General features: G+C 47.1%; 1 protein-coding gene across 1 annotated transcript in view; it reads left to right on the plus strand.

The window, feature by feature from the left end:
- Znf827 (zinc finger protein 827) overlaps positions 1-22,308 on the plus strand; it is a 114,492-nt gene extending 92,184 nt beyond the window's left edge. The window contains exons 7-8 of the mRNA XM_051169298.1: positions 1,637-1,694; positions 22,010-22,308. Of these exons, the coding sequence (XP_051025255.1) occupies positions 1,637-1,694; positions 22,010-22,157 (206 nt within the window). The 3' untranslated portion in view covers positions 22,158-22,308. The remainder of the gene's footprint in view (positions 1-1,636; positions 1,695-22,009) is intronic.
- The last annotated feature ends 4,314 nt before the right edge of the window (positions 22,309-26,622 follow it).

A 26,622-nucleotide genomic window follows, 5' to 3' on the forward strand; every position in this document is an offset into this window, starting at 1 on the left:
CATCTAGATGAAGTAGCTGAGGGGCCAGGCACCTGAGTGTTGCCTCTGTCCACCCTTCCCAGCCTCACACCATTTCCCCAAATAAATTTAATGTGCTGTTCCTCCTTGACCGCCAATGAGAACTGTGTTTTTATACTTTTGAGACTGGTGTTTTGGTAGACACACATAGTCCCTTCCCTCGGTCTTTATGAAATCCATCCATCAGTCATTTCTGACTAACGTTTGATAAAGCGGACACGCATCAGGCTCCTGTTATTTAAGTTATTAAATTGTTCCCCACCCCTTAGAAATGGAGCAAGAAGAAAGCCCAAGTCTGTGGGCCACCCCGATAGGCCGGTCAGCTTCTCTTTGGCCTGATGGCGCCTCCACATCTGTGTGGCTCTCAGATGACACCAAGACCCTCTACAGTGATGGAAACCAGTAACTCAGTCAGCTGTATGGAGTCTTGTCACATGGCACATCTCAAAACAAGACTACACTGATAGTGACTTAAGAGCCCAAACCAGTTGGAGCCAGCCCTCTGTGGCTCTGAGGGGTCTCACCCTGGCACAGTCACAGCCTAGGCGACCCCAGACATGTCACCTAGGCCAGGGTGTACACACTCTACCTGGATGCTGGCAGGCAGTCCAGTTTCTCTCTTGGTGTCATTGGTGTAAGGAGGGGAAGGAGGTGCCCACATAAACACATATGACTTAGCTTTAGACCAGTCAGAGGCAGGTAGGAAAACCTTATAAACCTTGCTTGCATTTTGCAAAAAATGTCTCCAAGACAAGATGAGGTTTTTTTTCCTTCCCTTTTTTTTTTTTTTTTTTTTTTTTTTTTTTTTCCTTTTTTTTTTTTTCTTTTTTTGGTTTTTCGAGACAGGGTTTCTCTGTGTAGCCTTGGCTGTCCTGGACTTGCTTTGTAGACCAGGCTGGCCTCAAACTCACAGCAATCCTCCTGCCTCTGCCTCCCGAGTGCTGGGATTAAAGGCATGTGCCGTCACATCTGGCTTGAGATTTTTTTTTTCCTTTATCTAGTTGTAAAATCTGAAACTGTTGTAGGCTCTGCCAGGTTTTCTATAAATGTTTCAAAGAAGCTGTTGAGAGCTGTGATGGCCAGGCTAGAGTCCTCACATTTGTACTGGGTCAGCGAGGCTATGGTTCAACTTGGTGTTCTTGAAAGCTAATTAAATAATTTCTGACAGCTGGCGGATGCAGACCCCAGGACGCACGAGGAGAGGGCTTACCTCTTGTCTAATGACATCGTTCTGTCCCTGGTGACATTTATTAGAATAAGCACTCCATGACAGTACCAAGAGCTCTCCAGGCATTCTCTGGAGGGGCCTAACAACACAGACTGACATCAAAACCAGGGGGACAGTCACCACAACTGCAGTTTGAGGGCTTAATTGAGGAAAACAGAAATTATCAACTAAGGAGAGATGGGTAGAAACAACTTTTCCGTGTGTGCACCTGTCTGTCCGTGTGCCTGCTTGGGTGTCTGGTATGTGCTCACACTTACAAGCAGGCAATACTTAACTATTTGATTAGTGTTTATAGTTCTGCTGTCTAGAAGAAAATAGGTGTTTCTGCCTACAAGATGGAGGTGGACTGAGATTAACCAGAGACATATGTTTCGTTCTGTCTCCTTACAGAAAAAGTGAGCAAAGAACACAATCACACGAAGGAGAACACCATCCGGACGACCACCAGGTGGGCCCCTGCGCAGTGCTGTCACCTCTGTGGTGACCTGTGGGGTCAGCAGACCTGTTCACTCAGGCGCTGGACCTGTTCTCTAAACACTATGGACGGAAAGGAGTTAGGGCTTTCTCAGCATTTTCTCCCAGAATTCTCAGCTGGTGAAAACAAGACAGACCCCTGGGATAAACAGAAAGACAAAGTTTAATATGTATTAGACGTCTTCTAGGAAGTGTCAGCTTGCTAGGGAATTTTCCATATGTCATTGTTTTTTATTTCTCACACTAGTTTTGTGGAGTAGATATTCTTATCACCTTTGCAAGGCTTTGTCTTTGTTTTCGTACTTTTTGGTGCTCGGATCTGAACGGAAGGCCTCTTTGATGGTGAGCGATGCATTCTGTCACCAAGCGCCTCTCAGGCTGTCAACCCGAGAGTTCAGAAGGGAGGCTCCGCGACAAGGTGGCTGTTCCACGCCACCCTACCTCTGCAGCTGTGAGCTCACTGCTGACCACTAAAGCTATCCCACCTTTGTTACCGTGAAGGGATTTTAAAGCAAGAAGACAGTGCTGTTTAAAAGTTGCAAGAGAGCGAGTGGGAAGGCTCGGTGGGTAAAGGCGTTTGCTTCCAAGCTTGACGCCTGAGTTCCGTGCCTGGAACCCACATGACAGGCGAGAACTGGCTCTTCCAAGTCGTCCCTTGACCTCCACATGCATGCTGTGACATGTTCCCTCCCCATAAACAAATAATCAAGTAAATGCTTTTTTACGTTGCAAGAGCTGGGCACCATGTTGTATTCTGTAGTCCCAACTGTTGGGAGCTGAGGCGGGAGAGTGGCTTGAGCCTTGGAGGTGAGGCAGCTTAGACAACACGGTGAGACCAAATCTTTAAAAAGAAAAGCAGGCGCGGGGATCTGAATTACATTGTAGAGAAGAACATTCCCTGTTTGGTGAAGCTGGCGAGTGGTGAATGGTGTGGGCTGCCCATCGTTCTGCCATCAGGAAGAATAGAGGAACAGTCATCATGGGTGCTCACAGAGGCTTGGAGGACCATTCCCCCCCCCCATTTAGAAAGGGTGGTGGGTAAAGAGCCAACAAGCAAATCTACAGAAAAGGAGCTTAAGAAAAGCACGGTCTTCCCCTGTGTGGAACTACTCCACACTGTTAGATTGCTTGATCTGTCCAGGACAGGGACTGTATGAAGGGAGCCAGGGGAAGTGAGTTTATAGGGTGGACAATCAGATCAATCAGGAGCATTGCTTTCCCAGGCAACCAGACTCGGAGTTCTCCTGGCTCATAAGATGACTGTTTTTGTATTTTTCACTCTTTGTATGTATTGATCTGTGTGCGTGTGTCTCTGTGTGTTTGTTTGTGTGGGTTTACATGTGTGCATGTGTGTGGAGGATGCAGGACAACTTTGGAGTCCTTCAAATGCTCATCCACTTGGTTTTTTTGAGACAAGGTCTCTCATTACCTTTGCACTCAGCAAGTAAGCTAAGCTGGCTGCCAAGTGAGCCCCAGGGGTCCCCTGGACTTTTTTTTTTTAACATGGAGAATTGAACTCAGGTCCTCAATGCAAGTACTTGGCCAGCTATGGTATCTTCCAAGCCCTGTGCTTTCAATTCTTGAAACAAATGTTAAAGGAATGATGTTCTTTTTTTTTTTTTTTTTAAGATTTATTTATTAATTATTATGTATACAGTGCTCTGTCTGCATGTACACCTGCAGGCCAGAAGAGGGCATCAGATCACATTATAGATGGGTGTGAGCCACCATGTGGTTGCTGGGAATTGAACTCAGGACCTTCAGAAGAGCAGTCAGTGCTCTTAACCTTTGAGCCATCTCTCCAGCCCCCGGAATGATGTTCTTTTAGGCATGCTATGAACTGACCTCATTGCGCCACCAGGGATAGACAGAACTACCTTGGTTTTTAACCTGAGATTTCCTTTTCTGCTCAGTATCAAAGGGAAGCAAATGCCAAGCCAACTTGCCTCATCTCGGCCTACGTAGTCCTAGGGAAAGATGGTCCCCAGGTTGTCTTGGAAAATGAGTCTGGGTGGAAAGCCTGTTTTGTCTATGACCTTGGGTGTTCAAGCAGGAGATATGAACTGATGTCAATGTGAGCTTGCCACCTCCACTTTATCCTAACCCTGTGTCCTCTAATGGAGTTGGTTTGATCCACAGTCACTTAAGCACAGCAAACTCATGGTAGCATGCTCACTTTACTTCGCTTCTATGGGATTCTTTAGAGTGATAGCTTGGGTTCCCTAAAGTAGAGTGGGACATGGGTGTTCTCTTGAGGTGCTTTTATGAGGACTTGCTTTCAGAAGGGAGGGAAGGGCAGGAGTGAGGGGAAGAAGTCTACAGAGGTTGTGGTTTGAGCTGTGGTTACACAGCCCTGGACTATGGTGTGCTCTACAGAGTCCAGGCTGCCTCCAGGTACAGGGGCCATCTCCTTGTACCCCAGAAGCTATGTTTGCAAGTGGAGGCTTCCATTGGGAGGAGCTGTCACTAATTATGCAGAAGAAAGGAGCTGCCAGCTCCCCACACAGCATTCACATGGCGGCGTCTAGATCATTAAGAGCATATGGTAAATACTTATATTACAGAAAGGTGTGTGAGACCATGTTATTTTATGCTTTTCACATGTTCTAGGAGGAGAGAGGAGGGCTGAAATATGCCTCTAGTCTAAATTGTGTTGGCTGGAACGGAAGCATAATTATAGGCTAGAAGAGATTTTTATTTTTAAGCATTCAGGAAAAAAAAAAAAAAGTCCCAAATCAATTGTAAATTCTTCTCTTGCTGGGAGATTATTATAAGGGAAAAAAAATCCTACTCAGATCTGTCTGAAGCGAAGGAAAAGCCGCTTCATGGGAGCCCCGACCAGACACAGTGTTCAGAAGCCAGGATCAGACCCCTTGGCTTATAGTCACAAAATCATGGGTGTGTTTTTATTTATTCTTGTAGATACCTCAGCCAAATCCACAGGTTTCTCTTTTACCCCTGCCTCATGGCTTGAAGTAGAGTCAAGCTGATCCAAGGAATTGTCTCCCACCAGGCATAGTAGAAGATGCCAGATCTCTGGAACCCCCTTTCTAATTATTTATTGCTTTAAAAGGACCTTGGTTTGCTCATAAAATGTCAGGGTGTGGTTTGTATTTTAGGATATGATTTGCAGTATCCTTCAGACAGATTCACATTAACTCTTCATTTTCACGTCTCTGTGTTTTTATGTACTTAGTGGGATATTTGTTTAGTTACTTTTTTTCTGAGTCAGGGCGTCACCATGTAGCTTAGTTTGGCTGGAAACTTTCAATCCTCCTGCCTCAGCCACCACAAGTGCTGGATTACAGCGGTACAGCACCTCACTTGGCTTAGTTACCCGATTTCTAGAGTTTGTTTCCTGGAAGAAGATAGCTGTTTAGAACAGTGGCTGGCCATGGACTCCAGCAGTCACTCAAGAGTCACTACGTTGTTTGATGATGAAGGAAGGCCAGCTGGCTGGCCTGTTCACACAGTGCAGAGCTGTGGTCTTTCCCTGCCTCTTTTATGTGGATGGATGCCCATGTTCCTCCACTTGGGGTGTCTCCTGCTCCCACGCTTTGGGTAGTTACAGGACATGGTGGGCAAAAAGACACAGTATTGAAGAAAGCTGCTGTCTGCCTCCTATCCTACACAGAGCCAAAGCTCCCCCACACATGTTTGTCACCGTTGATTTCTGTGTTCACTGCATCCTCAGAGCCTGTGGGAAACATAGTCACCAACAAAACGTACCGTGGCTTGCCATTCTCACGGGCCAGTTCCCGTGCCTGACATCTGATGCCCAAGAAGCCGCTGGGCTGCGGGCCCTACACTCTGGCCCCATCTGCAGAGCCGCCCCTCATCCGCAGCTCTGGTATAAAGCATCAGATGTGGAGAGCAGGAAGTGACTGGGGACAGTAGTCCTCGTTGGCGGTTTTTAAAGAGACTTAGATGACGCCAGAGGCCGAGGCTAATCGCTAGCAAGCTTCTGGGTCATTAGTTCTGAGTTCACTTGTCCGTCCCCATCACCTCTGTGATGGAAAATTCCAACGGCACGCAGGGGTGGAGGGAAGTGCTGATGGGCATTTACACCACTATCAGCTCCCGACCTGTGTCACTTCGTCTCTTTCCTTCCCTTCGGCACCTCTCTCCATAGGTTGCTTTGAGTCCGTGTGTATTGTACGTGTGTGCATGTGCGTGTTCATGTGCATGTTTGTATGTGTGTGTGTGCGTGTGGGTATGGGTGTGTGTGCATGTGTGTGTCTGCTTGAGCTCCCTGCATGTACAGATCATGTTTCTTTATCTAATGGTCTTCACCTTGAGCTCAGCTTACTGCTCCCCGCTTTCACTTGGGTACCAGAAATATGAACTTGAGCTTCTGCAGCAAACACTTTTCCCGCTGAGCCATCTCCACCTTCAGACATCATTTTTTTCTTTCTTTTCTTTTCTTTCTTTCTTTCTTTCTTTCTTTCTTTCTTTCTTTCTTTCTTTCTTTCTTTCTTTCACAATAAAGGGTCTCTCTACATAGTCCTGGCTGTCCTAGACTCACTTTGCAGACAAGGCTGACCTCAAATTCGCAGAGATGCACCTGCCTCTGCCTCCCTGAGGGCAGACATCATTTGAAGACCTGATTTGATAGCTCTTGTGTCATTTGATTTTGTTGTGGTGCTGCTATTGGAGCCTGTGGTGTCAGGCAAGCTCAACCAGCGCCCTACCAGTAAGCCCGTCCCCAGTGAGAACCGGTTGGATAACGCCCTTTGGTTTTATTTTTCCAATCCTAAGGATTTAGACTAGCCACCTGTATTCTGTAAATTAAAATTGTCTTCCCAGAAGTAAAGTGTAACTCACCAAAGTGTACCAGATACGCAGGCAGAAAAATCAATTTACTTAGCAGCTGGAAAGATTGGGTCATGTGGCTCTGCCTTGACCTTGTCTCTCTGCCCTTGGAAGGGCACCTGCACCAAATGCAGCCTGTAAATGCTAAAGCCACCATCCTTCCACAAATTTAACCTTAAAAGTCTAGAAAACTCAAGTGTAAAGAGACCTGTGTGTCTCCTGGAGAGCGTGTCCTGGGTGCGCCTAATGCCATCTTCCTGACAGACAAACTGAGGAGAAAGTCCTTGTCAGACTTAGGAAGACAGAAGGACAGATCATGAATGAGTTCAATAAAACCCTAATTAAATGTTTTTTCCCTTTCCCAGCACAGGCCTAGTTTCTACAGGGAGCAGATAACCAGCCCTCATGGTCATTTGGTAGATGAAAACACATGAGGCGTGATACCATAGCCAGATTCCAAAGTCTACTAATACAAAGAACTGACTTCCTCCGCCATGGCTCCATCGCCCGGCCAGATGCTGCATAGGGTGGAAGTAGGAAATGGAACCGCAGGGTACACATCACACAGCTCCCGGCAGGTGCACTGGATGCGCTCAGTGTTGAGTAGAACTGTGAACTCTGAACAGTGGCTGCCAAGAACCCTGTCTTATCCTTTATTCCCTCTCCTCCCCATTAATAACCCAGTGTCCGTAGAGGGAAGGTAGGACTGCAGGCTGGAAGGCAGGGCTGCACGCACCTGCCTTACTCCACGTCTGTATGTCTATATGTCTATATGTCTGTATGTCTGTCTGAATCATCCTCTTTCCCATTACTGGACAAAAAGTGGAAAAATCAGAGAAAGACAGACTCGTATTGTGCCATGCAGACCAACATTTAATTTGCCCTATTTTCCAAATCTGAAATGCAGGCTATTTTTCTATGATTTAGAAAATGGCAGAAAACATTGTTTACTAAAAAGACACAGTCACTTGATAGTGTCCAATGTAGAATTTTCCTGCATGATGGCTTAGATGCATGCCCTTAAATATTTATGATTCAGTAATAGAAATTGCACAGATTGGTAAAGAGCGCCATGTGCCACCTCCGCTCATGCAATTTTCCCTTCTCATTTCTTTGGGGAACCTAAGAGAATAATGGTGTTATTACTTTAAAAGTGAAAAATTACATGGGAACACTGAATGAGACAGAAGCAATTAAGAAAAGAAACAGGAAACAGTGAATGAAATTGGTGACTTTTTAGTCTCTCTCTTTATATTCTATTTACTGTTCATATTTTGTGACTTTAAAATTAAATGCACAGAGGACACCAAAGCCTTTAATGTTACTTCGCTGTTAATTTCATGGAGACCCAACTAATTGGGACAATCTAATTTATTTCGGTTTTTTAGTGAAGTTGTTGAGGAGCCATATGGTTATCTCTACAAATGTTTAAGATACTCTTTCTGTATACTCTGTTATCTTTCAGCATACTGTTCCAAGAAATGTTTACAGTTTCGGTGTCTCTGATGTTACTTTTCCCCTTCTAAACATGATGCTTATGTGCAGTGTACAGGCTGAGACCCTGTGCGCAGCTGCCTTGGCACATACGGCGGCTAAGAAGCCTTGTCATTGGGAATACTTCTTCGGCTTATCTTTAAATTTTCATTTCTCAAAGAAATTGAAATGATCCTTGAAAGTAGTTTGTCATAGACACATGAACCTCTTGGAGTACTTTGCATTGTGGGGGCGTGGCTCTGAAGGGGCGGGCTGGGAGTTCCTTTTAGGATCTGAAGAGGTCTCTGGTCTCTTCATTTCCGTGTTCCGGTGTGTTCTTCCTGCTGACTGGCTTTGCCTCTGTCTAACCCAGAGTGTTTGGCATGAAGGTCAGTGCTGAAGTCTCACTGAAGAGAAAGCCAGACACGACAGCACCAAAAGGCAGGGCAGTTCGGGTGCTGGCCAGAGCCCCTCCTCTGGTCTGGGGTTACTAGACATCCAACCAATAGGCAGAAGGTGACCTTTCACAGTGGGACAGCTCTCAAGTGACAGCAGACCACAGGGGCATCCGTGTTGCATGGCTGTGGTCCACGGCATGGACATGACCTTGCACCATTGCAGGGAGGACAGAGCCCCCCTTGTCCCAGTTTCTGTGTGAAGTCACATTCTCCCTGGAGACCTTGTCGTCTGGGAGTTGACATTTCATGCATCCGGGTGTGCTGGGTTCCCTTCCTTGGTCTGCCGTGGCTCGGGTTGCCCTGATCTGGCCTCTTTGCTTCAGTGGCCCTGACAAAGCCTGCATTGTGCTCCCTTCCCTGGGAAGTTTCTTGGCTTTTTGTGGACGAGTGCTGGAGCCCAGCCACCGGAACCTGGTCCCTGAACCTTGGGATTAGGTTCTGTGTATTGGCCCACCTCTAGGAAGACCAGAAATAGATGCCACTGGACATTCAAAGAAAGTAGGAACCACTCAGTGTGTGTGTGTGTGTGTGTGTGTGTGTGTGTGTGTGTGTGTGTGTGTGTGTGTGTGTGTTAGCCTGGCTTTTCTCCTACCACGTTTTTCTCCTGCAGCCTCCTTCCCTTGCGTAGTGTCTAGACTTAGGAAACCTGTGCTGAAGGTTTTAGTGTTGCCAAGTTGTTTCTGTTTCTGGCTATGTTTGGGGTTGTTGCTGTTTACAACTGTCCCTCCTACTGATGCTTTTAAAGCCAAGTCTTTCCAAAAGTAAATGATCTAAACAGCCAAAAGGCAGAGTTCTTGTGAGAAGTTTTCATGATAACTGACTGTCGGAGTCCATAGAATATACACTTACATAATCATTGTTAGTGATAATCCTTCCACCCAGAGAGCCCACTTCTAAGCTGGCAACGGGTGTCTTTGCAGAATTTATTTTTATGTATGCATAGTTTCTTATAAAAACAGGATCCTGCCATATATACAGCTTTATAATCTAGCTCACCCACACTGTGTTATCCAGTATTTTTGAGTTAGTGTAACTTAGGAGTTTTCTTTGACGATTAGTCCGCCTGTCATAACTTACTTAAGCAGCCCGTTATTGGCCCTCCCTTTCACCTTGTTACTAATGTAACTAAAGTTACCAAAAGTGCTGAGTTAAAGTGACTCCTCACTGGCCTGGGGAGGTGGTTCAGTGGGAGACTTGCCTGTCACGCCAGCCTGAGGACCTAAGCTTGGGGCCCCAACACCCTCCTAAAAGCAGTGTACTTATGCGACTCTAGTGGGGAGCCAAGTGGATCACTGGGGCTTGCTGGCCCCCTGCAACTGTAAGTGTAGGTTCAGAGAGATAGTGTGCCCCCCAAAATAATAATTAATATGGTGGAGAGCAATGGACGGGGACATGGGAAGCCAACTCCTGGCCTCACACGCTCACATGTGTGCCCAGAGACAAAAAGGCATTACCATCGGTCAGGCCTTGGCTGTAAATAGGCAGACTGACTTGCAAGGGTTCAAGCTAAAATTCGACAAGGAACTGATGAACAAGATGGAGAGACCGAGGCAGGCCAAGATTATTTGAGACCTGGAAAGCCTTGTACTTTTCATTTACAACTTAAATTGATTGATTGATTTGTGTGTGTGTGTGTGTGTGTGTGTGTGTGTGTGTGTGTGTGTGTGTGTGTGTGTGTGTGAACGTGCATGCACATGGAGGTCAAAGGACTACTTTCACCTTACACCATGTGAGGTCGAAGAATCAAACTCAGATCCTTAGGCTAGGGGTCAAATGCCTTTCCCCACTGATCCAGCTCACTAGCTCCACTGCCTGAATCCTTTTAAAAAAAAAAAAATGAGGCTACTCCTCCCACCATGCCATTTCACACTTTATAAAACGAGCAACATCATTAGCTCTTCACTGCTGAGACGTTTCTATCGTCTGATGACCCGCCCCAGCTAGAGGCCACCGATGTCTCTAAAACAGAAGGAAATAGTCACAGCTTCCTTCTCACTGTGTGTGTGTGGGGGGGGGGGTGTGGGTGTGTGTATGTGTGTGTGTACAAGTGTCTGTGCAGGAATTGGGAGAACAGTGTGCTCATGGTTCCTGTCAGCCACAGCCACAGAGCTGCTTACGAGCCACCCCCAAACTGCAGTACCAGCCTCAGCTGTTAGAGCTAGCCTTTGCCAATATAGAGATTAACTCCAATTTTGCTCTAAAGTCTCTCTTTGAAAATGTGTACAATATGGTAGAGGGTGGGACTCCCAGAGCTGTCCTGAGGGCCTAGGAACTCGCTCTTTATTAGGTATCTTTTAAGTCTGAATAAAAATGTTCATTCTCCAGGAGTCAGGGTGGGAACTCACAGCACCCAGTCTTGGATGCTCTTCTCTGAAATGGCTTTTGGCTGCCATCCATGGTTCTTTTATTAGCGAATATAGGTGAGCTCTCTCAGGAGGAGGGGGTTCTCCTTTCTGAGGTCCTAAGAAGAAAAGGATGGGGTTCCTCAGTTCCGCTACACCAGTGATCTCTTTCATTTAAAGTTATTATTTTCATGTTCCATCACTTACAAATGTTACAAAACAAACATACGCATGATATGTATATGCGGACACATGTGCTCATACACGCTAATTATCTCTCTTTTAAAACTATTTTATTAAATTTTAACTTACGTGCATTGGTGTGAGAGTGTCAGATCTTGGCGTTACAGACAGTTGTGAGCTGCCATATGGGTGCTGGGAATTGAACCTGGGTCCTTTGGAAGAGCAGGCAATGCTCTTAACCACTGAGCCAACTCTCCAGCCCCGCTAACTATCTCTTATTCTAAACTGTTAACAAATAAGTTACTCCGAGAATGTGATAGTCAAGGATGATGAAATCAGCGCTCCCAGGAAAGAAGAAGGTTAGAGTGATCGTGGAAATGAAGCTGAGGCCCCCATGTGCCCAGCCCATTTGGGAGATGGTTTGATTAGCAGCCATGAAGCCCCAGATCCCTGCACCAGCATCGCAGCTGGGTGTGGCCCTGCTTGCCTGCAGTCCCCATACTCCTCAGCTGGAGGCAGGGGGATCCGAAGGTCATGGCCATCCTCAATTACACAGCAATTCCAGGCAGCCTGACATCTATAAGACCATGTCTTGAGAAATGGTGTTAAGTTGAAAATTAAATACAAGTTAGACAGTCAGAACTCAGAAATCTGAAATCTGGACCATTACACAGCTCAAAAGTTGCGTGCACCAGCATAGCACCATGCACAGAGCATCCACGTCTGTCTCTGTGTGCTGGATCGCCATCAAAACACGGGTGCACCAAGGTTACTATGTGATTGCCTTCCCATATAGGACATCCGGGACACAAGGATTTCCTATTTAGATTTGGGTTCTGTTCCCAAAGTACCTCTCTCTGTACAAAGACACTCTGCAGCACAGCCCATCCCAGGCAATTCCAGGAACACTGGGCCTCCGGTATTACTTAATCCTCTTCGTTTTAATGGAAAAGCAAACAGGTGTGTCAGTGGTTCTGTTACTGACATTTAAGCATAATCTCACGCAGCTGTTCCCCATCACAGGATGCTTCCCTCGCCCTTAAATTGGATGGGCGGATGAGGAGCATCATCAGGAATCCAGAACTTTCCCTCATCCTTTTCTGTATAACCTCATCCTCCAGATCTGATATAGTTCAGAAGCTTTTAGAAGAAAAACCGTCTCACTCTTCAGCAAAGCCTGTAGTCTGCTATTCTAGCAAGCCGTAGCTTTCATTTAGACATTTCCAGACTGTTCTTATTTCTTCCAGTTTTTTTTTTTTTTTTCCCCTAGACATGGAGATTCCATAGGGGAGCTACCTGGATCCACTTGCCTTGCATCATAGCCACTTCCAAGTGGTCACAAAGTCTTTGAACCAGGTTAATATACATCCTTGGGATAACTTTGGTCTGTCACCTGTCTCTTGTGGCTTTTGGAAACATGAGATTGTTTTCTCAACTACAGCTTCCTGATCCCTTCAGAATGCCAGTACAGGGTGGGTGTAACATCTAAGGGATTTGGAGAGCAGAGATTTTAAAAATATCAAATCAGTGCTTTTAAGTAACTGTTTGATGTCTCAGTTCCCTAAAAAGATAATGTTGGCCTGAAAGTGTGTGTAGCTCAGTGGTAGAGTGCTTGCCTAGCATGTACGAGGGAGGTCCTGGGATAGGTCCACGGTACAATGAAGAAGGGGCGTGGGGGAGTGAGCAAGCATGGTTTATCAATATATAAGGTGATGGATAGATGGATGAATGGATAGGTAGGTTGGTAGGATGGATGGATGGATAGGTAGGTTGGTAGGTGGATGGATGGATGGGTGAATGGATGAGTGAGTAGATGGATGGATGGATGGATAAGTGGGTGGATGGATGGATAGGTGGGTTGGTAGATGGATGGATGGATGGATGGATAGATGGATGGATGGATGGGTGAGTGGATGGATGGATGGATGGATGGATGGATAAGTGGGTGGATGGATGGATAGGTGGGTTGGTAGATGGGTGGATGGATGGATAGATGGATGGATGGATGGATGGATGGATGGATAAGTGGGTGGATGGATGGATAGGTGGGTTGGTAGATGGGTGGATGGATGGATAGATGGATGGATGGATGGATGGATGGGTGAATGGATGAGTGAGTGGATGGATGGATGGATAAGTGGGTGGATGGATGGATAGGTGGGTTGGTAGATGGATGGATGGATAGATGGATGGATGGATGGGTGAATGGATGAGTGAGTGGATGGATGGATGGATGGATGGATGGATGGATAAGTGGGTGGATGGATGGATAGGTGGGTTGGTAGATGGATGGATGGATAGATGGATGGATGGATGGGTGAATGGATGAGTGAGTGGATGGATGGATGGATGGATAGGTGGGTTGGTAGATGGTGGGTGACTGGATGAATGGGTGGGTGGATGGATGGATGGATGGAGGGTGAATGGATGAATGGGTAGGTGGATGGATATGTGGACAGATGGGTGGGTGAATGGATGAGCAGGTGGATGGGTGGATGGAGTGAGTGAGCATGGCACTTCCCTAGCATGTGCAGCCCTGGTAGGGAAGGAAAATAGAGTAAGCATGATGTATTAATACCTAAGGCAGTGGAAGGATGGACAGACAGATAATAGTGAGAATGGCATATTACTACAAGGGAGATGGATAGATAGATAGATAGATAGATAGATAGATAGATAGATAGGTAGATAGATGATAGAAAATACATAGATAAAAAGTATGTGATATCATGGGGCTCAATGGACAGGAGGAAGGCATGCTCACAAGAGGAAAGGAAGCTCTCCGGTGAGACGTCCTGGAGCTGAAGAACAGTCACTGGCTCCCAAAGAGCTCTGCACCCAGGCTAGGTCAGCTGTCCCATTCTGCAGTGTACAGCTTCCCAACATAGCCAGGACTGTGCTCCGCAGGTCTGTCCTCAAGAAGAACTCATTATAGAGTGCTCCTCTCTCCTCAGTCTTTCTGTTCTCTGACCTTCCTGGTTCAGAGCTGTGAGATTGTTTTCATCTCTTAGGAGGAGCAATAGTAGTCTCTTTATTTTGTGCTCTTTTTTAAAAAGACTTACTCTGTGTGTGTGTGTGTGTGTGTGTGTGTGTGTGTGTGTGTGTGTGTACGTATGCACTGGTGGGCATATGTGCACATACTTGAGCTTATGTGTGGAGCTCCCTAGTTTGGCAAGGCTCACTGGCCAGCAAGCTTCAGGGTGACTCCACCTGCCTCTGCCTCCCCGTGCTGAGATTGCAGGCGCCTGCCACCACTCTGGCTCTGTGCACAGTTACAAGTGGTCTGACCTGAGATTATCGTGATTGCCTGAGCAAACACTTGACTGGCCGAGTCACCTCCCTGAGTCCTTGCGGCTTCTCTTCTGGTCTGCGTTCAGCTTCCTTTCCTTCCTTCCTTGCCTCGCTTTGTCATTGCAGTCAAAGTGGGACCGCTTGTGATGCTGGGATCAGGGAGTGGGGCTATGTACCCATGAGAGCTTTCTGTTCCGCATGAGGACAAGCTCCCCGCTGGCCCCCAGATGTTAAAGGTGGAAATATTTGTGCCACAGCCCAGCACTTAGCAAAATGTATCACTGTTTAGAGCCATAATCTCTTATGGACTGCTTTATTATTTATTGTAAATCTTTCTCTTTGCAGCCCTGTGCTGTTGACCCCGTAGCCTGTGCTATCTGAGGGCTGGCATTGGCCACTCCGGATGGCAGGATTGCCACTTCCTATCTCAGCTCTTAGATTTGCTTGGGGGTGGGGGCAGTGATCAAACACAATAAAACTGTTTCACTTTTATCCAAAAAAGAAACATGAGATGATAAATGTTGGGGAGATGTCTTTCCTAAGTAACAAAACAGAAGAGTGGCGGGCTGGGTCTCCTGGAAGTTCACACACTCTCACACGTCGGTGATCACTGTTTCTGCACTGTTGAGATGGATGGAGCAGGTAGCCTGTCTGCATTCTGGGTCAAGAAGAACACAGCAGGTGGAATGTGATGCTGATGAATAGTGATGTGCCTTCCATCCACCTTCTCATCAGCACAACGCAGATCTGCAATCTTGCTTGCTTGCTTGCTTGTATTTCTTCCCCTAGATTTTTTGTTTGCATGTTCATTTTCACTTTCTTAAACTTAGCTTTTTGAGAGTCGCGGGGGGGGGGGGTGTCAGGATCTCCTATTGCCCAGGCTGATCTTGAACTCCTCCTGTAGCTAAGGCTGATCTTGAACTCCTTCTAGTGCCCCTGCCTCCACATCCCCTGTGCCGAGCAGGCCAGGTGATCCACCACGCCTGCCCAGCTGCTGCTTAGGACCGGACTCAAGGCTTAGTGTACGCTTGGCAATTGCTTCGCCAAAAGAACCACACCTGTAGCCTCGCTTGGCTCACCCTCTGATGATGGGCCTCATTATAATAAAAATTACAAAAGACCCAGGAGCTATATCAGGGGGAGGTAGCCTCAGGTGCCTTCGGACTCACCCCTACCAACTACCAACCTCACCGTCACTTAACCATGATGTCTTTAACACCAGAGTCCAGTATCATTGAGAGCTGCCTGGCTTCTGCACTTCACAGGCCACTGCCCTGTGCAGCTAGATGTTGCCAACATAGGGCTGGCCCTCAGTACATGGGCAAAAGTAAGATTATCTAGTCTTGGAGGTCCGAGCCCATGTGCCTGGCGCTGTTCCTCTGGTGTGGTGAGGATATGAAGATGGTGTGTGCAGCCACAGTGCCCTGGATACCTTACCACCTTTCGCTTTCTTATTTGAGACAGGCTGTCATTCTGTCCTGCAGGCTAGCCTGGATCTACGTAGCTCAGACTAGCCTGGAGCCTGAGGTCATCCCGCATTGCTGAGGTTACAGGCCTGAGGCACACGATGCCCTTCTTTACCCATCTCTCCTGTCTGAGGCCCAGTTGGACCAGTTTGCCTTCCGAAGCCCTGGGTACAGGCAGCGGACACAGCCCAGGGGCTGCGGGAGAGTTAGAGAACAGGGACACGGCTTAGCTTAGTGAATGTCAATTTCACCTCCCTCTACTTCTCAGCTTACAGAAACACAACTTGCTCCCGCTATACAGCAATCTGCATCCTGGGACGGGCTCTCTCTACCATTCCTCCTGCTGTCCCTTCCCTTACACACATTCAAAAAGAATCCTGTCATTCTGGATTCCTTAAGGGTTCAGAGACCCGGGGAGGTTAGTTAGGAGGCAGATAATGAAGGCAGCCTGGATTCAAACTTAGCTCCCCAGGGACAGCGCCATCACTTCTGTGGTCGGGATGCAGTAATGACGGCCATTCCCACCTGAGTCCTCGCTGGGGACCGCGTGGGCAGGTACTAGATTCTCAGAACTGTTGGCTGTCTGTGTACCTCGCCAGCCCTCACAGCACCACCAGAAAGATGGCAGATGTGGACTGCATTCTCAGCGATGAAGCTCGGGGTACAGGGACGGTTTGACAGAGGTTGCTTAAGAAGCCAATATGGATGCCAACCCACCCTGTAGGCTCATCTCTGTTAATGCACTGAGCTCCTTCACCTCTCATCAGCACTGCAGAGAACGGGGAATGGGCTAGCCTGGGGCTAGTGCTCTGTTGACCTAGCTCCTCTTCATGGGTAAGACCCTTACTACCTTGACTTCTAGATGTTTCTGCATTGTTCCTCTCACCTCATAATGCATAGATGCTCTTTTGGGTGCATTTTTGGTGTTTGGCATCACATGTTTCATATCCTGTTTCCTCCGAAGAAATGTTTCTTTCTATGCAGGATAAAGCTGCCACGAAGGGAGAAAATCTATTTGGAAAGTAGCTCTGACCCATGATCACTTTCTTTTTGACTCAGTTTCTTCTGAGCTTCTCCACAGGAGTGGGGTTGCACTCATCCACTCGCAGGGCTCTGCACTGTGGAAGAAACTGGCGAAATGCGGTGTATGTTCCTCCGTACAGCTGCAAAACCTAACAGGCTCTCTCCTGGGTGGAGCGCAGTAGCCTGTTGCCCAGTCCTAGGAATCTTGGGGCTGTTGTATACAGCCGTGTTGGCTCACCTGCTCTTCTTTATAAAGCCTTCTCCCATCCACAGAGCCCGCCAACGTCACTACTTCCTGTATGTACATGATGGTGACCACCTGCTTGGTCTTCTCAGGCCCCTCCTGGCTGTCTGCTACCACCAGTGTGTTGTTTTTAATTATCAATAGGGCCTAAGGATTGTTTATTATCTGGCCTAGAATTATTATTACTTCAGTATGCTCGGATAGCAATCAGTCAAGACACAGACACCTGTTATATTTTAAAATAGCCTTAGTTAACCTGGGGCAGGGCAGATATCAATCCTCTAAACTACTTTCCATGGTATGGAATACCTGCCCCAACCCCATGCCATCTGCTCTTAATAATTTCTATCAAGCTCCTTCCCATCCATAATCCCAAATATTTGCTAATGTTCTTCATCTGGGCCAAATCTTCTATCCACGCCAGCCATGAGTTTTTCTTCCACCTAACCCATGATAGCGCGACCTCCTTCTCCTCCTCTCTCCTCCATCTCTCTTCTTCTTCCCTTCTTCCCAGGATTTCTCTCTCTCTCTCTCTCTCTCTCTCTCTCTCTCTCTCTCTCTCTCTCTCTCTCTCTGTCTCTCTCTTTCAAGCCTGGGAACCTTAGCCACACCTATCTCATCCACCCTGCCCAGGTGATGGCCTTTGATTGGCCAAAAGATGGGCCACTAAGACAGCAAGCAGTAATTAGCATCAAAATACATCAGACCATCCCCCAACACCAGTGACTGAGACCAAAGTCTTGGCCTACCTCACTTACTAAGACACCGGAAGTGCATCTGTTGTTAGGGCGGAGCCATACTCCCAGCTCTGAGGTCCCACTCATCTCCATGTGGCTTTCTTGCCATTCTTCCATCCTTGCTGTCCCCAAGCCATGTTCCTTGGGCTTCTTGGAACCAGTGACGTCACCCTCCTTAGGGTCATCTGGAGCATCTCTGACCAAGCCCTCCACCCTGTCACACAGTGCCATTCTCCTGCATTGCCTCAGCAACCTGTCCCTCTTTCTAGTGAGTTCTTCATGGCTGATAGGTTAGCACAGGCCTCTCATCCAGTTCTACTGACAGGTTCATCTCCCACAGCCATGGTGTGACTCATGTGCCCAGGCCACTCATCATAGGCTCTCTGAGTAGTTGCTGTAACTGAAGGAGGTGTCTGGCCAGAGCTGTGATAGTTATTGTAAAATGAGAGCAGGGTACAGTTCTCAGTGGTGTGGATATTTCTAAACACACATTCGAGGGCTGCTCTTGGGATTTGGGGTTTCCCAGAATGAAGTCTCTACTAGCCTCTCATGAGCCCTTAAATTTCAAGGTGGCTCAGCCAGGTGTCATGCCATATGCCTGCAATCTCCACACCTGGGAGGTGGAGGCAGGATGACCAGGAATTCAGTATCATCCTTGGCCATGAAGCAAGTTCAAGGCCAGCCCGGAGACCCTGTCTCAAAATAAGTAAATAAAATCAAGGCAGTTTCTACAGACAGAGCCATGGAAACATGATGGCCTACTGCAGACTTTTACTTTCTACTCACCTTTCCCCAGGCAGTGTTAGTGTGTGTGTGTGTGTGTGTTGATAGTGCTGGAGCCCAGAGTCCCATGCATGCTCAACAAGCACTCTACCACGGAACTGCAGCCCAGCCTTGGCCTTAATTCTCATTCAGAAATTTAGACACAACAAGATAGGAAAGATGTTTTCTACAAGTTTGACAAATACAAATAGCCAAATCACTATGAATGTAACATTTATATACCTCATGATGGTCTCAAGGTTCTTCGCTGTATGAAGTTTATTTTATTTGTGTGTAATAATATGAATGTATATGTTAAAATTAATAAAGGAAAAAAAGAAAAATGGAAGAAAACAAAAAGAGCCCTCATGCCCCATGTCTGACCAGGAGTCCCTTAAATGTTCTTTGCTTCAAGAGCAGTCTTCTTCATTCAAACGGCTGGACATTAGCCTATTGAATGAATATTAGTATTTAATATTAAATTATTATTTTAATGAAATCAGCAGTTACTCCTTAACTAGCTTTATACCCAAATAACCACATAGAGAGACCAAGATCTATTTAATTAGCCTGGAGCACAATGCTGCGCACTCACTACTCCATCCTAAACCTCCATGCTAGCATAGCTTCCTCCCATTCAGGTTTTCCACACTATAATTGCTTTTAAATCATCTCCTAGGCGTGGTTCATTTCTCTTGATGTTTCCTGGTCTTCTCTTCATAGCCCCGTCCTCTCCTTCCTTCTCTTTCTCCTCCCCTCACTCAAACAAGATGTCCCACCCTATTCTCTGTTATTGCTCAGCATTGGCTAGTTGGCTTTTGTTGGCAATACAAAAAACAAATGGTGACAAGATTACACAAATGAGACAGGGGATACTCAGAATAAACATCACAATGCAGTGTCTGGATTGAAACCAGACAGTGGGGTAGAGAAGTCAGCATCTGAATGCACAAGGGTGAACTGCGCACAGTCCACAGGAACATTAAGCCAACATTAGCCTACTCCCTATGGTTAACTAAGATTCCCACATCAGAATGCTTCTTCCTTCCTTGTAATGGCTTCTATGCAAAGGGAACTTCCCTTTTTGTTAACTTGCATGGAAAAGTTGGTTAATTTATTCTCATTCAGGCTACACATTAAAAAAAAAAAATAACCAAACCATAGTTCCCATTTGTAGAGCACTTGCTGTGTGCAGTGGAACTATGCAAAACACAGTCCTTGGACCCTTCTGTTAAGTCCTCACAGCTGCTGGGTGATAACTCTAGACAAGAAATGGAGACTTAGTTTTTAGGCCTAGATAGATGTTTTAAGTTGATAGAGATGAGATATGATAGATATTTATTTACATTCAGAATTTTAGACGCACAAAGATAGGAAAGATGTTTTCTTCAAGGCTGCCAGATACAAATAGCCAAAACACTATGAATGTGACATTTATATAATTCCTGATTGTTTCATGGTTCTTCTTGCTGTAGGTAGTTTATTGTATATGTGTGTAATAATATAAATGTATATGTAAAAAGATAAAAACAATTTAAAGAAGAAGAAAAAGAAGGAGAAGGAGAAGGAGAAGGAGAAGGAGAAGGAGAAGAAGAAGAAGAAGAAGAAGAAGAAGAAGAAGAAGAAGAAGAAGAAGAAGAAGAAGAAGAAGAAGAAGAAGAAGAAGAAGAAGAAGTAGTAATGGTAGTAGCAGTTAGGAAGGTTTCCTGAGGTCATGTCATGGCCAAGTAGAGTAGCTATGGTTTGGATCCTAGAGCACAGGTACTCAGCCACCAAGTGCTTCTGTGACCCACAGTGTATGCACTTTTAAAGCTGGTTTAGACGGTTCACTGTTTACAATATAAATACAAAGCCTGTCACCTAGAGATGTGGTCAGTGTGGCCCAACAGCTATGCTAGAACCCTATAACCCACCCATACGTACCTCCCTTTTTAAAAATATTCTCTTCCACTTTCATCTTTATACTGTCTGTAGTCCAGGGTCCAGCTTAGAAAGGCAGCACCATGTGTTTCTCAGGCCCTGAGATCTGGTCTCTGTCCTGGCCAATCCCAGGCTCTGCTGGGAGGCAGGGGACGGGCCTAAGGAAAGGGTCAATTTTGTGGGCACAGGCTTCTGCTACAGCTTCAGGTTTACCTGCCCTCCAACTTGCATCATGTCGCCTCAACCCAGGGGTTTCACTGTTGCCTCCATGTCTGTCTTCTTTGTCCCTCCAACCCCAGGGTGACAGCAGCTCCCTGCTCCTCCCATGTGGAAAGCAGGCTCCTGCCCACGGCCTCGCCAGCTCCTTGGTACTCAGTACATCTGGTTGAATTTCTTGTGATGCACACAGTAGGGCTTTCTGTTTCCCAGGACGGACCTGGATGCTGTGTAGCCCCCGTGTGATCACAGGACTTAGGGCTTTTGTTGTTGTTGTTGTTCTGGGTTTTTTTTTTTTTTTTTTTTTTTTTTTTGGAGAGATTTAAACAGTGGATGTGGTCACTGGGTCAGAACCCGAGTCCTCACTATGGCAGTGCTGTAGAGGAGAATCTTGGGAGTTCTAAAGCCCAGTTGTGCATCCAGCTGGGTCACAAGAGGGCTCTGTGCTGTCCAGGTTGATACCGTCCTTTTCTGTGATGCTGCAGCCTGGGTCCTCAGCGGCATGGCTTCCCAGCTGTGCCTCTTACAGAACTAGCCCAGTTCCACCTTGAGCTGCACTTTCTGAGGGCCCAGCCAGTTGTTGCCTGCAGTTCAGTGGCCCCAGGCCCCAGTCTTGTGTGCCTCCTATGTGTGCTGCTGGTCTCTAAGCATACTTACATTGCTTAAACATGGAACTAGCAGGCAGATCCCATCTCCTCCACTAGAGAAAGCACAGAGAAGTTCTCTCTGATTCTGAGCCAGCAGTTATCTTTATTCGTGCCCAGAAAGCATGTGAGCAAGAGAAAACAGTTCCAGTCACCAAGCTGGCCTGGGCTAGAGTCTCACTGTGTTTCAAATGCAATGTTTTAGGGGCTAAAGAGAGGCTCGGAGGTTACGAATGCTTGCTCTTGCAGAGGACCCAAGTTTAGTTGCCCACACTCATGGCTCAAGCCACCTGTAACTTCAGCTCCACTGCATCCAACATGCTCTTCTGGCCTTCACATGTCACACACACACACACACACACACACACACACACACACACACACACACACACACACAGACACACACACACACACTTTTTTTAAGGTGATGTTTCATAGGTGGACCCTGAGAAGAAAAGCGATGTCCTTGTAATGCTTGTCTGAGACAACCCTGTTCTCTCTTCCTCAGTTACAAGCACAGTCCTATTTATATTGCTTAAATATGATTGAAAACTACTGCTCTATATAGTGGTGTGTGTGTGTGTGTGTGTGTGTGTGTGTGTGTGTGTGTGTGTGTGTGTGTGCGCGCGCGCGCGCATGTGTGTATTTGGAGCCAGATGCTCTGGGTGTCTTAAATAACTTTAATTACTAAACCTCACTCCTCCTCCTCTACCCACAGCCCTTTCTTTTCAGAAGACACATTTAGACAATCACCATTCACCTCCAATTCAAAAGACCTGCTGCCCGGCGAATCTGTGCTGCACGGACGAGTATCAGCTCCAGGTAAGGACACGTTGTTGACTTTGCTTCCACTGCTGGGTGCTTAAGAACGGCTTCTCTGAAATGTGTGTTCTCAGATGCTCGTGCCTTAGGTGTTGCAGCTGTTCCTGTAAAGGCGGCTTTTAGAAAAGAGGAAGAAATGCCGTTGGAAGTGCCACAAAAGTTTGCTAGAACAAAATGCAGGCTCTGTCTCTAAGATCTGCTCGTTCTTTCCCTGCTGATATTTTGTCCATGTGGAGAATTTCTTTGTCTTTAAAATGGAGAACTATAAGGGGAGGAAATGGTTCTAGTCAGTAAAGTGCCTGATGCACCATCATGAGGGCCTGAGTTTGAGCCCAGCTCATACATACACTGAGCATGGTGCTCACAAGTTCCAGGGCTGCAAAGACATGAAAAAAGATCCCCACAGCTTGCTGGGCAGCCACCCTACCCAAATCCAAGCTTCCAGTTCATCAAGGACCTCGGGTCAATAAGTAAGGTGGAGAGCGGTTGAATAAGACAGTCAATAGATACTGCTAACAGCTAGTTCAAACTAATCTGCTCTTATGTGCATTTATCTGCTTTTGTGTTTAGGGAAGGCAATGAAACCAGAATTCACCTAGTGAGTGTAAGGCCAGTTGGGGATACATAGATGGGACTGTATTAACCAAAACAAAAGCAAGTGTGTTGCTGGGAGTAATTTATTGATCTCTAGGCTCCTTGTTAACTGCTATTGTATATCAGCTGTTTGACTCTGATCAGTTTTCTTTATTGTATATTTTACATATTTCTGTAACATGAGACCCCACTGTACCTTTTAAATTATTGTTACCTAAAGTTAATAAACTGGAAGTCTAAAATTTGCATGGCAAAAAAAAAAAAAAAAAAAGAAAAAAGACAGTCAATGTTGAACTCTGCCTTAACCACATGCACACACACATGCATACACACATAAATTCACACATGTATGTGCACACACACACACACACACACACACACATGGAAGGTGTAACTTGAAAATGACTTGTCTCATACGTTGTCAACATTTAAGGCAGGCGTCGAGAGCTGGGGGAGGTTGGGGTGAGAACTACTTACTACAGCCTGTGGCCTCCACAAACACCACCATGTGTATAGAAGCGACGCAGCCTAGCCAGGAGACCTCACCTCCTGAATTCCATCTCTCTTCTTAGCCTCAGCACCTGCGACATCCATCCACCTGACCCTCTTTGCAATCTCAGCCACCAACACTCAACTTCCCACAGTCCTCTATTTCTCTTTTCTAGAATAAAAGAGAAATGTCTTGTCCTTTTAGCATGGCACAGCGATCCCTCAGGACACATGTGTACATGTGTGTGTGTCTGTGTGTGTGTGTGTGTGAGTGTGTGCACGCATGTGTACAGGACTTCAGACATAGCTATTGGCCCTGTATCCCTTCCCAGGATCAAATCCAAGAACACTCCACACTTCCAGGTGTCCTGTCTCACAGAATGTTGGAAGCTGAGTAACTTACAAGGTTGAGAGAAGTTGAGTGGCTCCTTCTGAAGTACTGCGGTGGGCACCCCAGGGTGTGCCACACAGAGAGGAAAGTCAAGTCCGTCCCTCTTCAATCTAGCAGGGGCAGAGCCATCTCTTGTCCTCACACTGCCAACTGGAGTGTAGCCAGCAACGTTTTCTTTGGCTCTGTAGGTGAGGCATTCCCACTCAGCCCCTAGAAGAAACATGGCACTTCAAGAAGACATGAGATAACATTTGATTCCAGTGATGGAAGAAACTTCTGCGTAGTTTCCTGTCTTCTCAGGCAGGGCCTCATGATGAAGCTACTGTTTGTTTCCTATGGTGTCATAATAAAGAGCTGTCACTCTGGTCCCCCAAATTATTGCCCTGCTGTTAAGTTGATGGATTGTGACTTTCTGATGTCAAAATAACTGCCTAGGATTTGCCTGTCGTAGTGCTGTGGCCCATTCTGCCAGGATCCCAGGATGGATATATAAACCCTGCACTGCTGGTGCCACATCTGGCCCAGCTGTGCTTAAAGGGCCTTTGCTGGTGGCGGGGTTTGGAGGAGCCAAACCAGCGATGCTTAGCTGTGCAGTGTGCGTAGGGGCTCTCTGTGGTGCTAGGACTGCATCACGTGTTAGGTAAACTCACACTTTACAGTTCGTCCTTATTTTGGGCGGAGATGGGTGAAAATCACCAGGGATTTTAAACCTGCAGACAAGCCCTCATAAGCAACAGACAAGTGGCTGCTGAACAGAGAGTGCTCCTGTGGGCAGCGAGAAACCAAATGATTCTCACGTGTTCGTGTTTTGCCTGAGTACATGAGAAAAGGGAGCGGGCTTGGCTTTCATGTGCGGAAGGTGGAAATTCTCTGGAAATAGAGGTAAAATGAAAAGATTTAAAAATGCCATAGACGTGATCTTAAAGTTCTCCTCACCTGAAGACAGTGACCCTCCAACCAGAGAGGACCAATTTGCATGAGCCAAAGTTTGCAGTGTGGCGACACTGAACCAAAATGCTTGTTCTTCAAGTCTGTGCTATGTAAAGGGACACTTGTGCCAGCTCCCCGCTCCCTTCACACAGCTCTGAAAACACAGAAGCCTCGCCAGAAATGTGACCAAATGCCTGACAAGAAGCAGCATCCAGGAGGGGTTGCTTTGGCTCGTGGTTCATGGGGTACAGCTGCTGTGGAGCAGAAGGCCCAGAGCTAGGAGTTGCTTGGTCTGTAATGCCCACTTCCCCCTTTACCTCAGCTCCCAGCCTATGAGAGGCTGTGTCACCTCCTCAGCTAATGCTTTGTGGAACAGCCTGATAGACACACCCAAGTCTATACTAATGCCCATGAGGTCACGGGCACACCAGCACACATGCGGGGGTAAAGAAGCGACTTGCAGGAGGCGGTTCTCTGTTTCCACCGTGCAGGTTGCAGGGAGCTTGACAGCAGGTGCCTTTTCTCAGTGAGTCATCTCGCTGCCTCTGAAGGCAGTTCTTAGTCCAGTCACGTTAAAAAATGGGAGACAACAAACAATCATAGCCACCAACCAGTGGTTTTGAAAGAACTATTTTTTAAGTTATTTAATTTTTTTTAAATTTTATATGCATTGGTGTTTTGCCTGCATGTATGTCTGTATTCGGGTGCCAGGTCCCCTGGAACTGGATTTACAATAGTTGTGAGCTGCCATGTGGGTGCTGGGAATTGAACCCAGGACTTCTGGAAGAACAGCCAGTGCTCTTAACCGCTGAGCCATCCTTCCATCCCCCAGAATGAACTGTTTTTAAGTTGTCTCCCATTAGACTTAGGCTGTATTTGTATGTGAGAAGGAGGTAGTCCAGGTACTTTGTCCTGAAATATCTATATGGCTGTCAAGTCTTGTTCTTTCGCTGCTGTTGGGCACTACTGTAAGCAGCGGTGGTGTGCACTGCCCCACCATCCTGAAAGCAGAAGATACGTCTGGACCCAAGGCTGTCGGATAGATATTCCCAGGTCACTCCCAGGCTCACTAAATTCAGTGCTAGGAACAGAGAGATTGGAGCTCCAGTTGAGGTTCTTAACAGTTCTAGAATGAGTCATGGATGCCTCTAGAAAGCACTGGAAGACATTCTAGCAGCAGGTTGCTGAATCACTGGGGAATATGGGACTTAAAAAAGAAGCTGGACAGGGGTCTTGTCATCCTAGGATGGCCTTACTAGTTAAGAGCCTGGATAGAGACAAGGGAGAAGGGCTAGAAAGTTGGCTGATCTTGAAAAGTGGTCAGCTTTTTAGTCGGCAGAGTGGTATGGCGACTGTAGGTAGCTGTGCAGAAACAGAGGGGCCAGGAAGGGCATGGCTGATTGGGAGGCAGTGAGGGAGACAGTTGATGAGGAGGCCAGGATAGGGTGTGGGGGGGCTGATGAGGAGATAGGGGTGAGGATGACTGATGGGGAGGCAGGGGTGAGGATGGCTGATGGGGAGGCAGGGGTGAGGATGGCTGATGGGGAGGCAGGGGTGAGGATGACTGATGGAGAGATAGGGTTGAGGATGGCTGATGAGGAGATAGGGGTGAGAATGACTGATGAGGAGGCAGGGGTGAGGATGGCTGATGGGGAGGCAGGGGTGAGGATGGCTGATGGGGAGGCAGGGGTGAGGATGACTGATGGAGAGATAGGGTTGAGGATGGCTGATGAGGAGATAGGGGTGAGGATGACTGATGAGGAGGCAGGGGTGAGGATGACTGATGGGGAGGCAGGGGTGAGGATGGCTGATGGGGAGGCAGGGGTGAGGATGACTGATGGGGAGGCAGGGGTGAGGATGACTGATGGGGAGGCAGGGGTGAGGATGACTGATGGGGAGGCAGGGGTGAGGATGACTGATGGGGAGGCAGGGGTGAGGATGGCTGATGGGGAGGCAGGGGTGAGGATGGCTGATGGGGAGGCAGGGGTGAGGATGACTGATGGAGAGGCAGGGGTGAGGATGGCTGATGGGGAGGCAGGGGTGAGGATGACTGATGGGGAGGCAGGGGTGAGGTGGCTGATGGGGAGGCAGGAATGAGGATGACT

This window comes from Acomys russatus, chromosome 26, assembly GCF_903995435.1.
Source record: "Acomys russatus chromosome 26, mAcoRus1.1, whole genome shotgun sequence".
NCBI classification, from domain to species: Eukaryota; Metazoa; Chordata; class Mammalia; order Rodentia; family Muridae; genus Acomys; species Acomys russatus.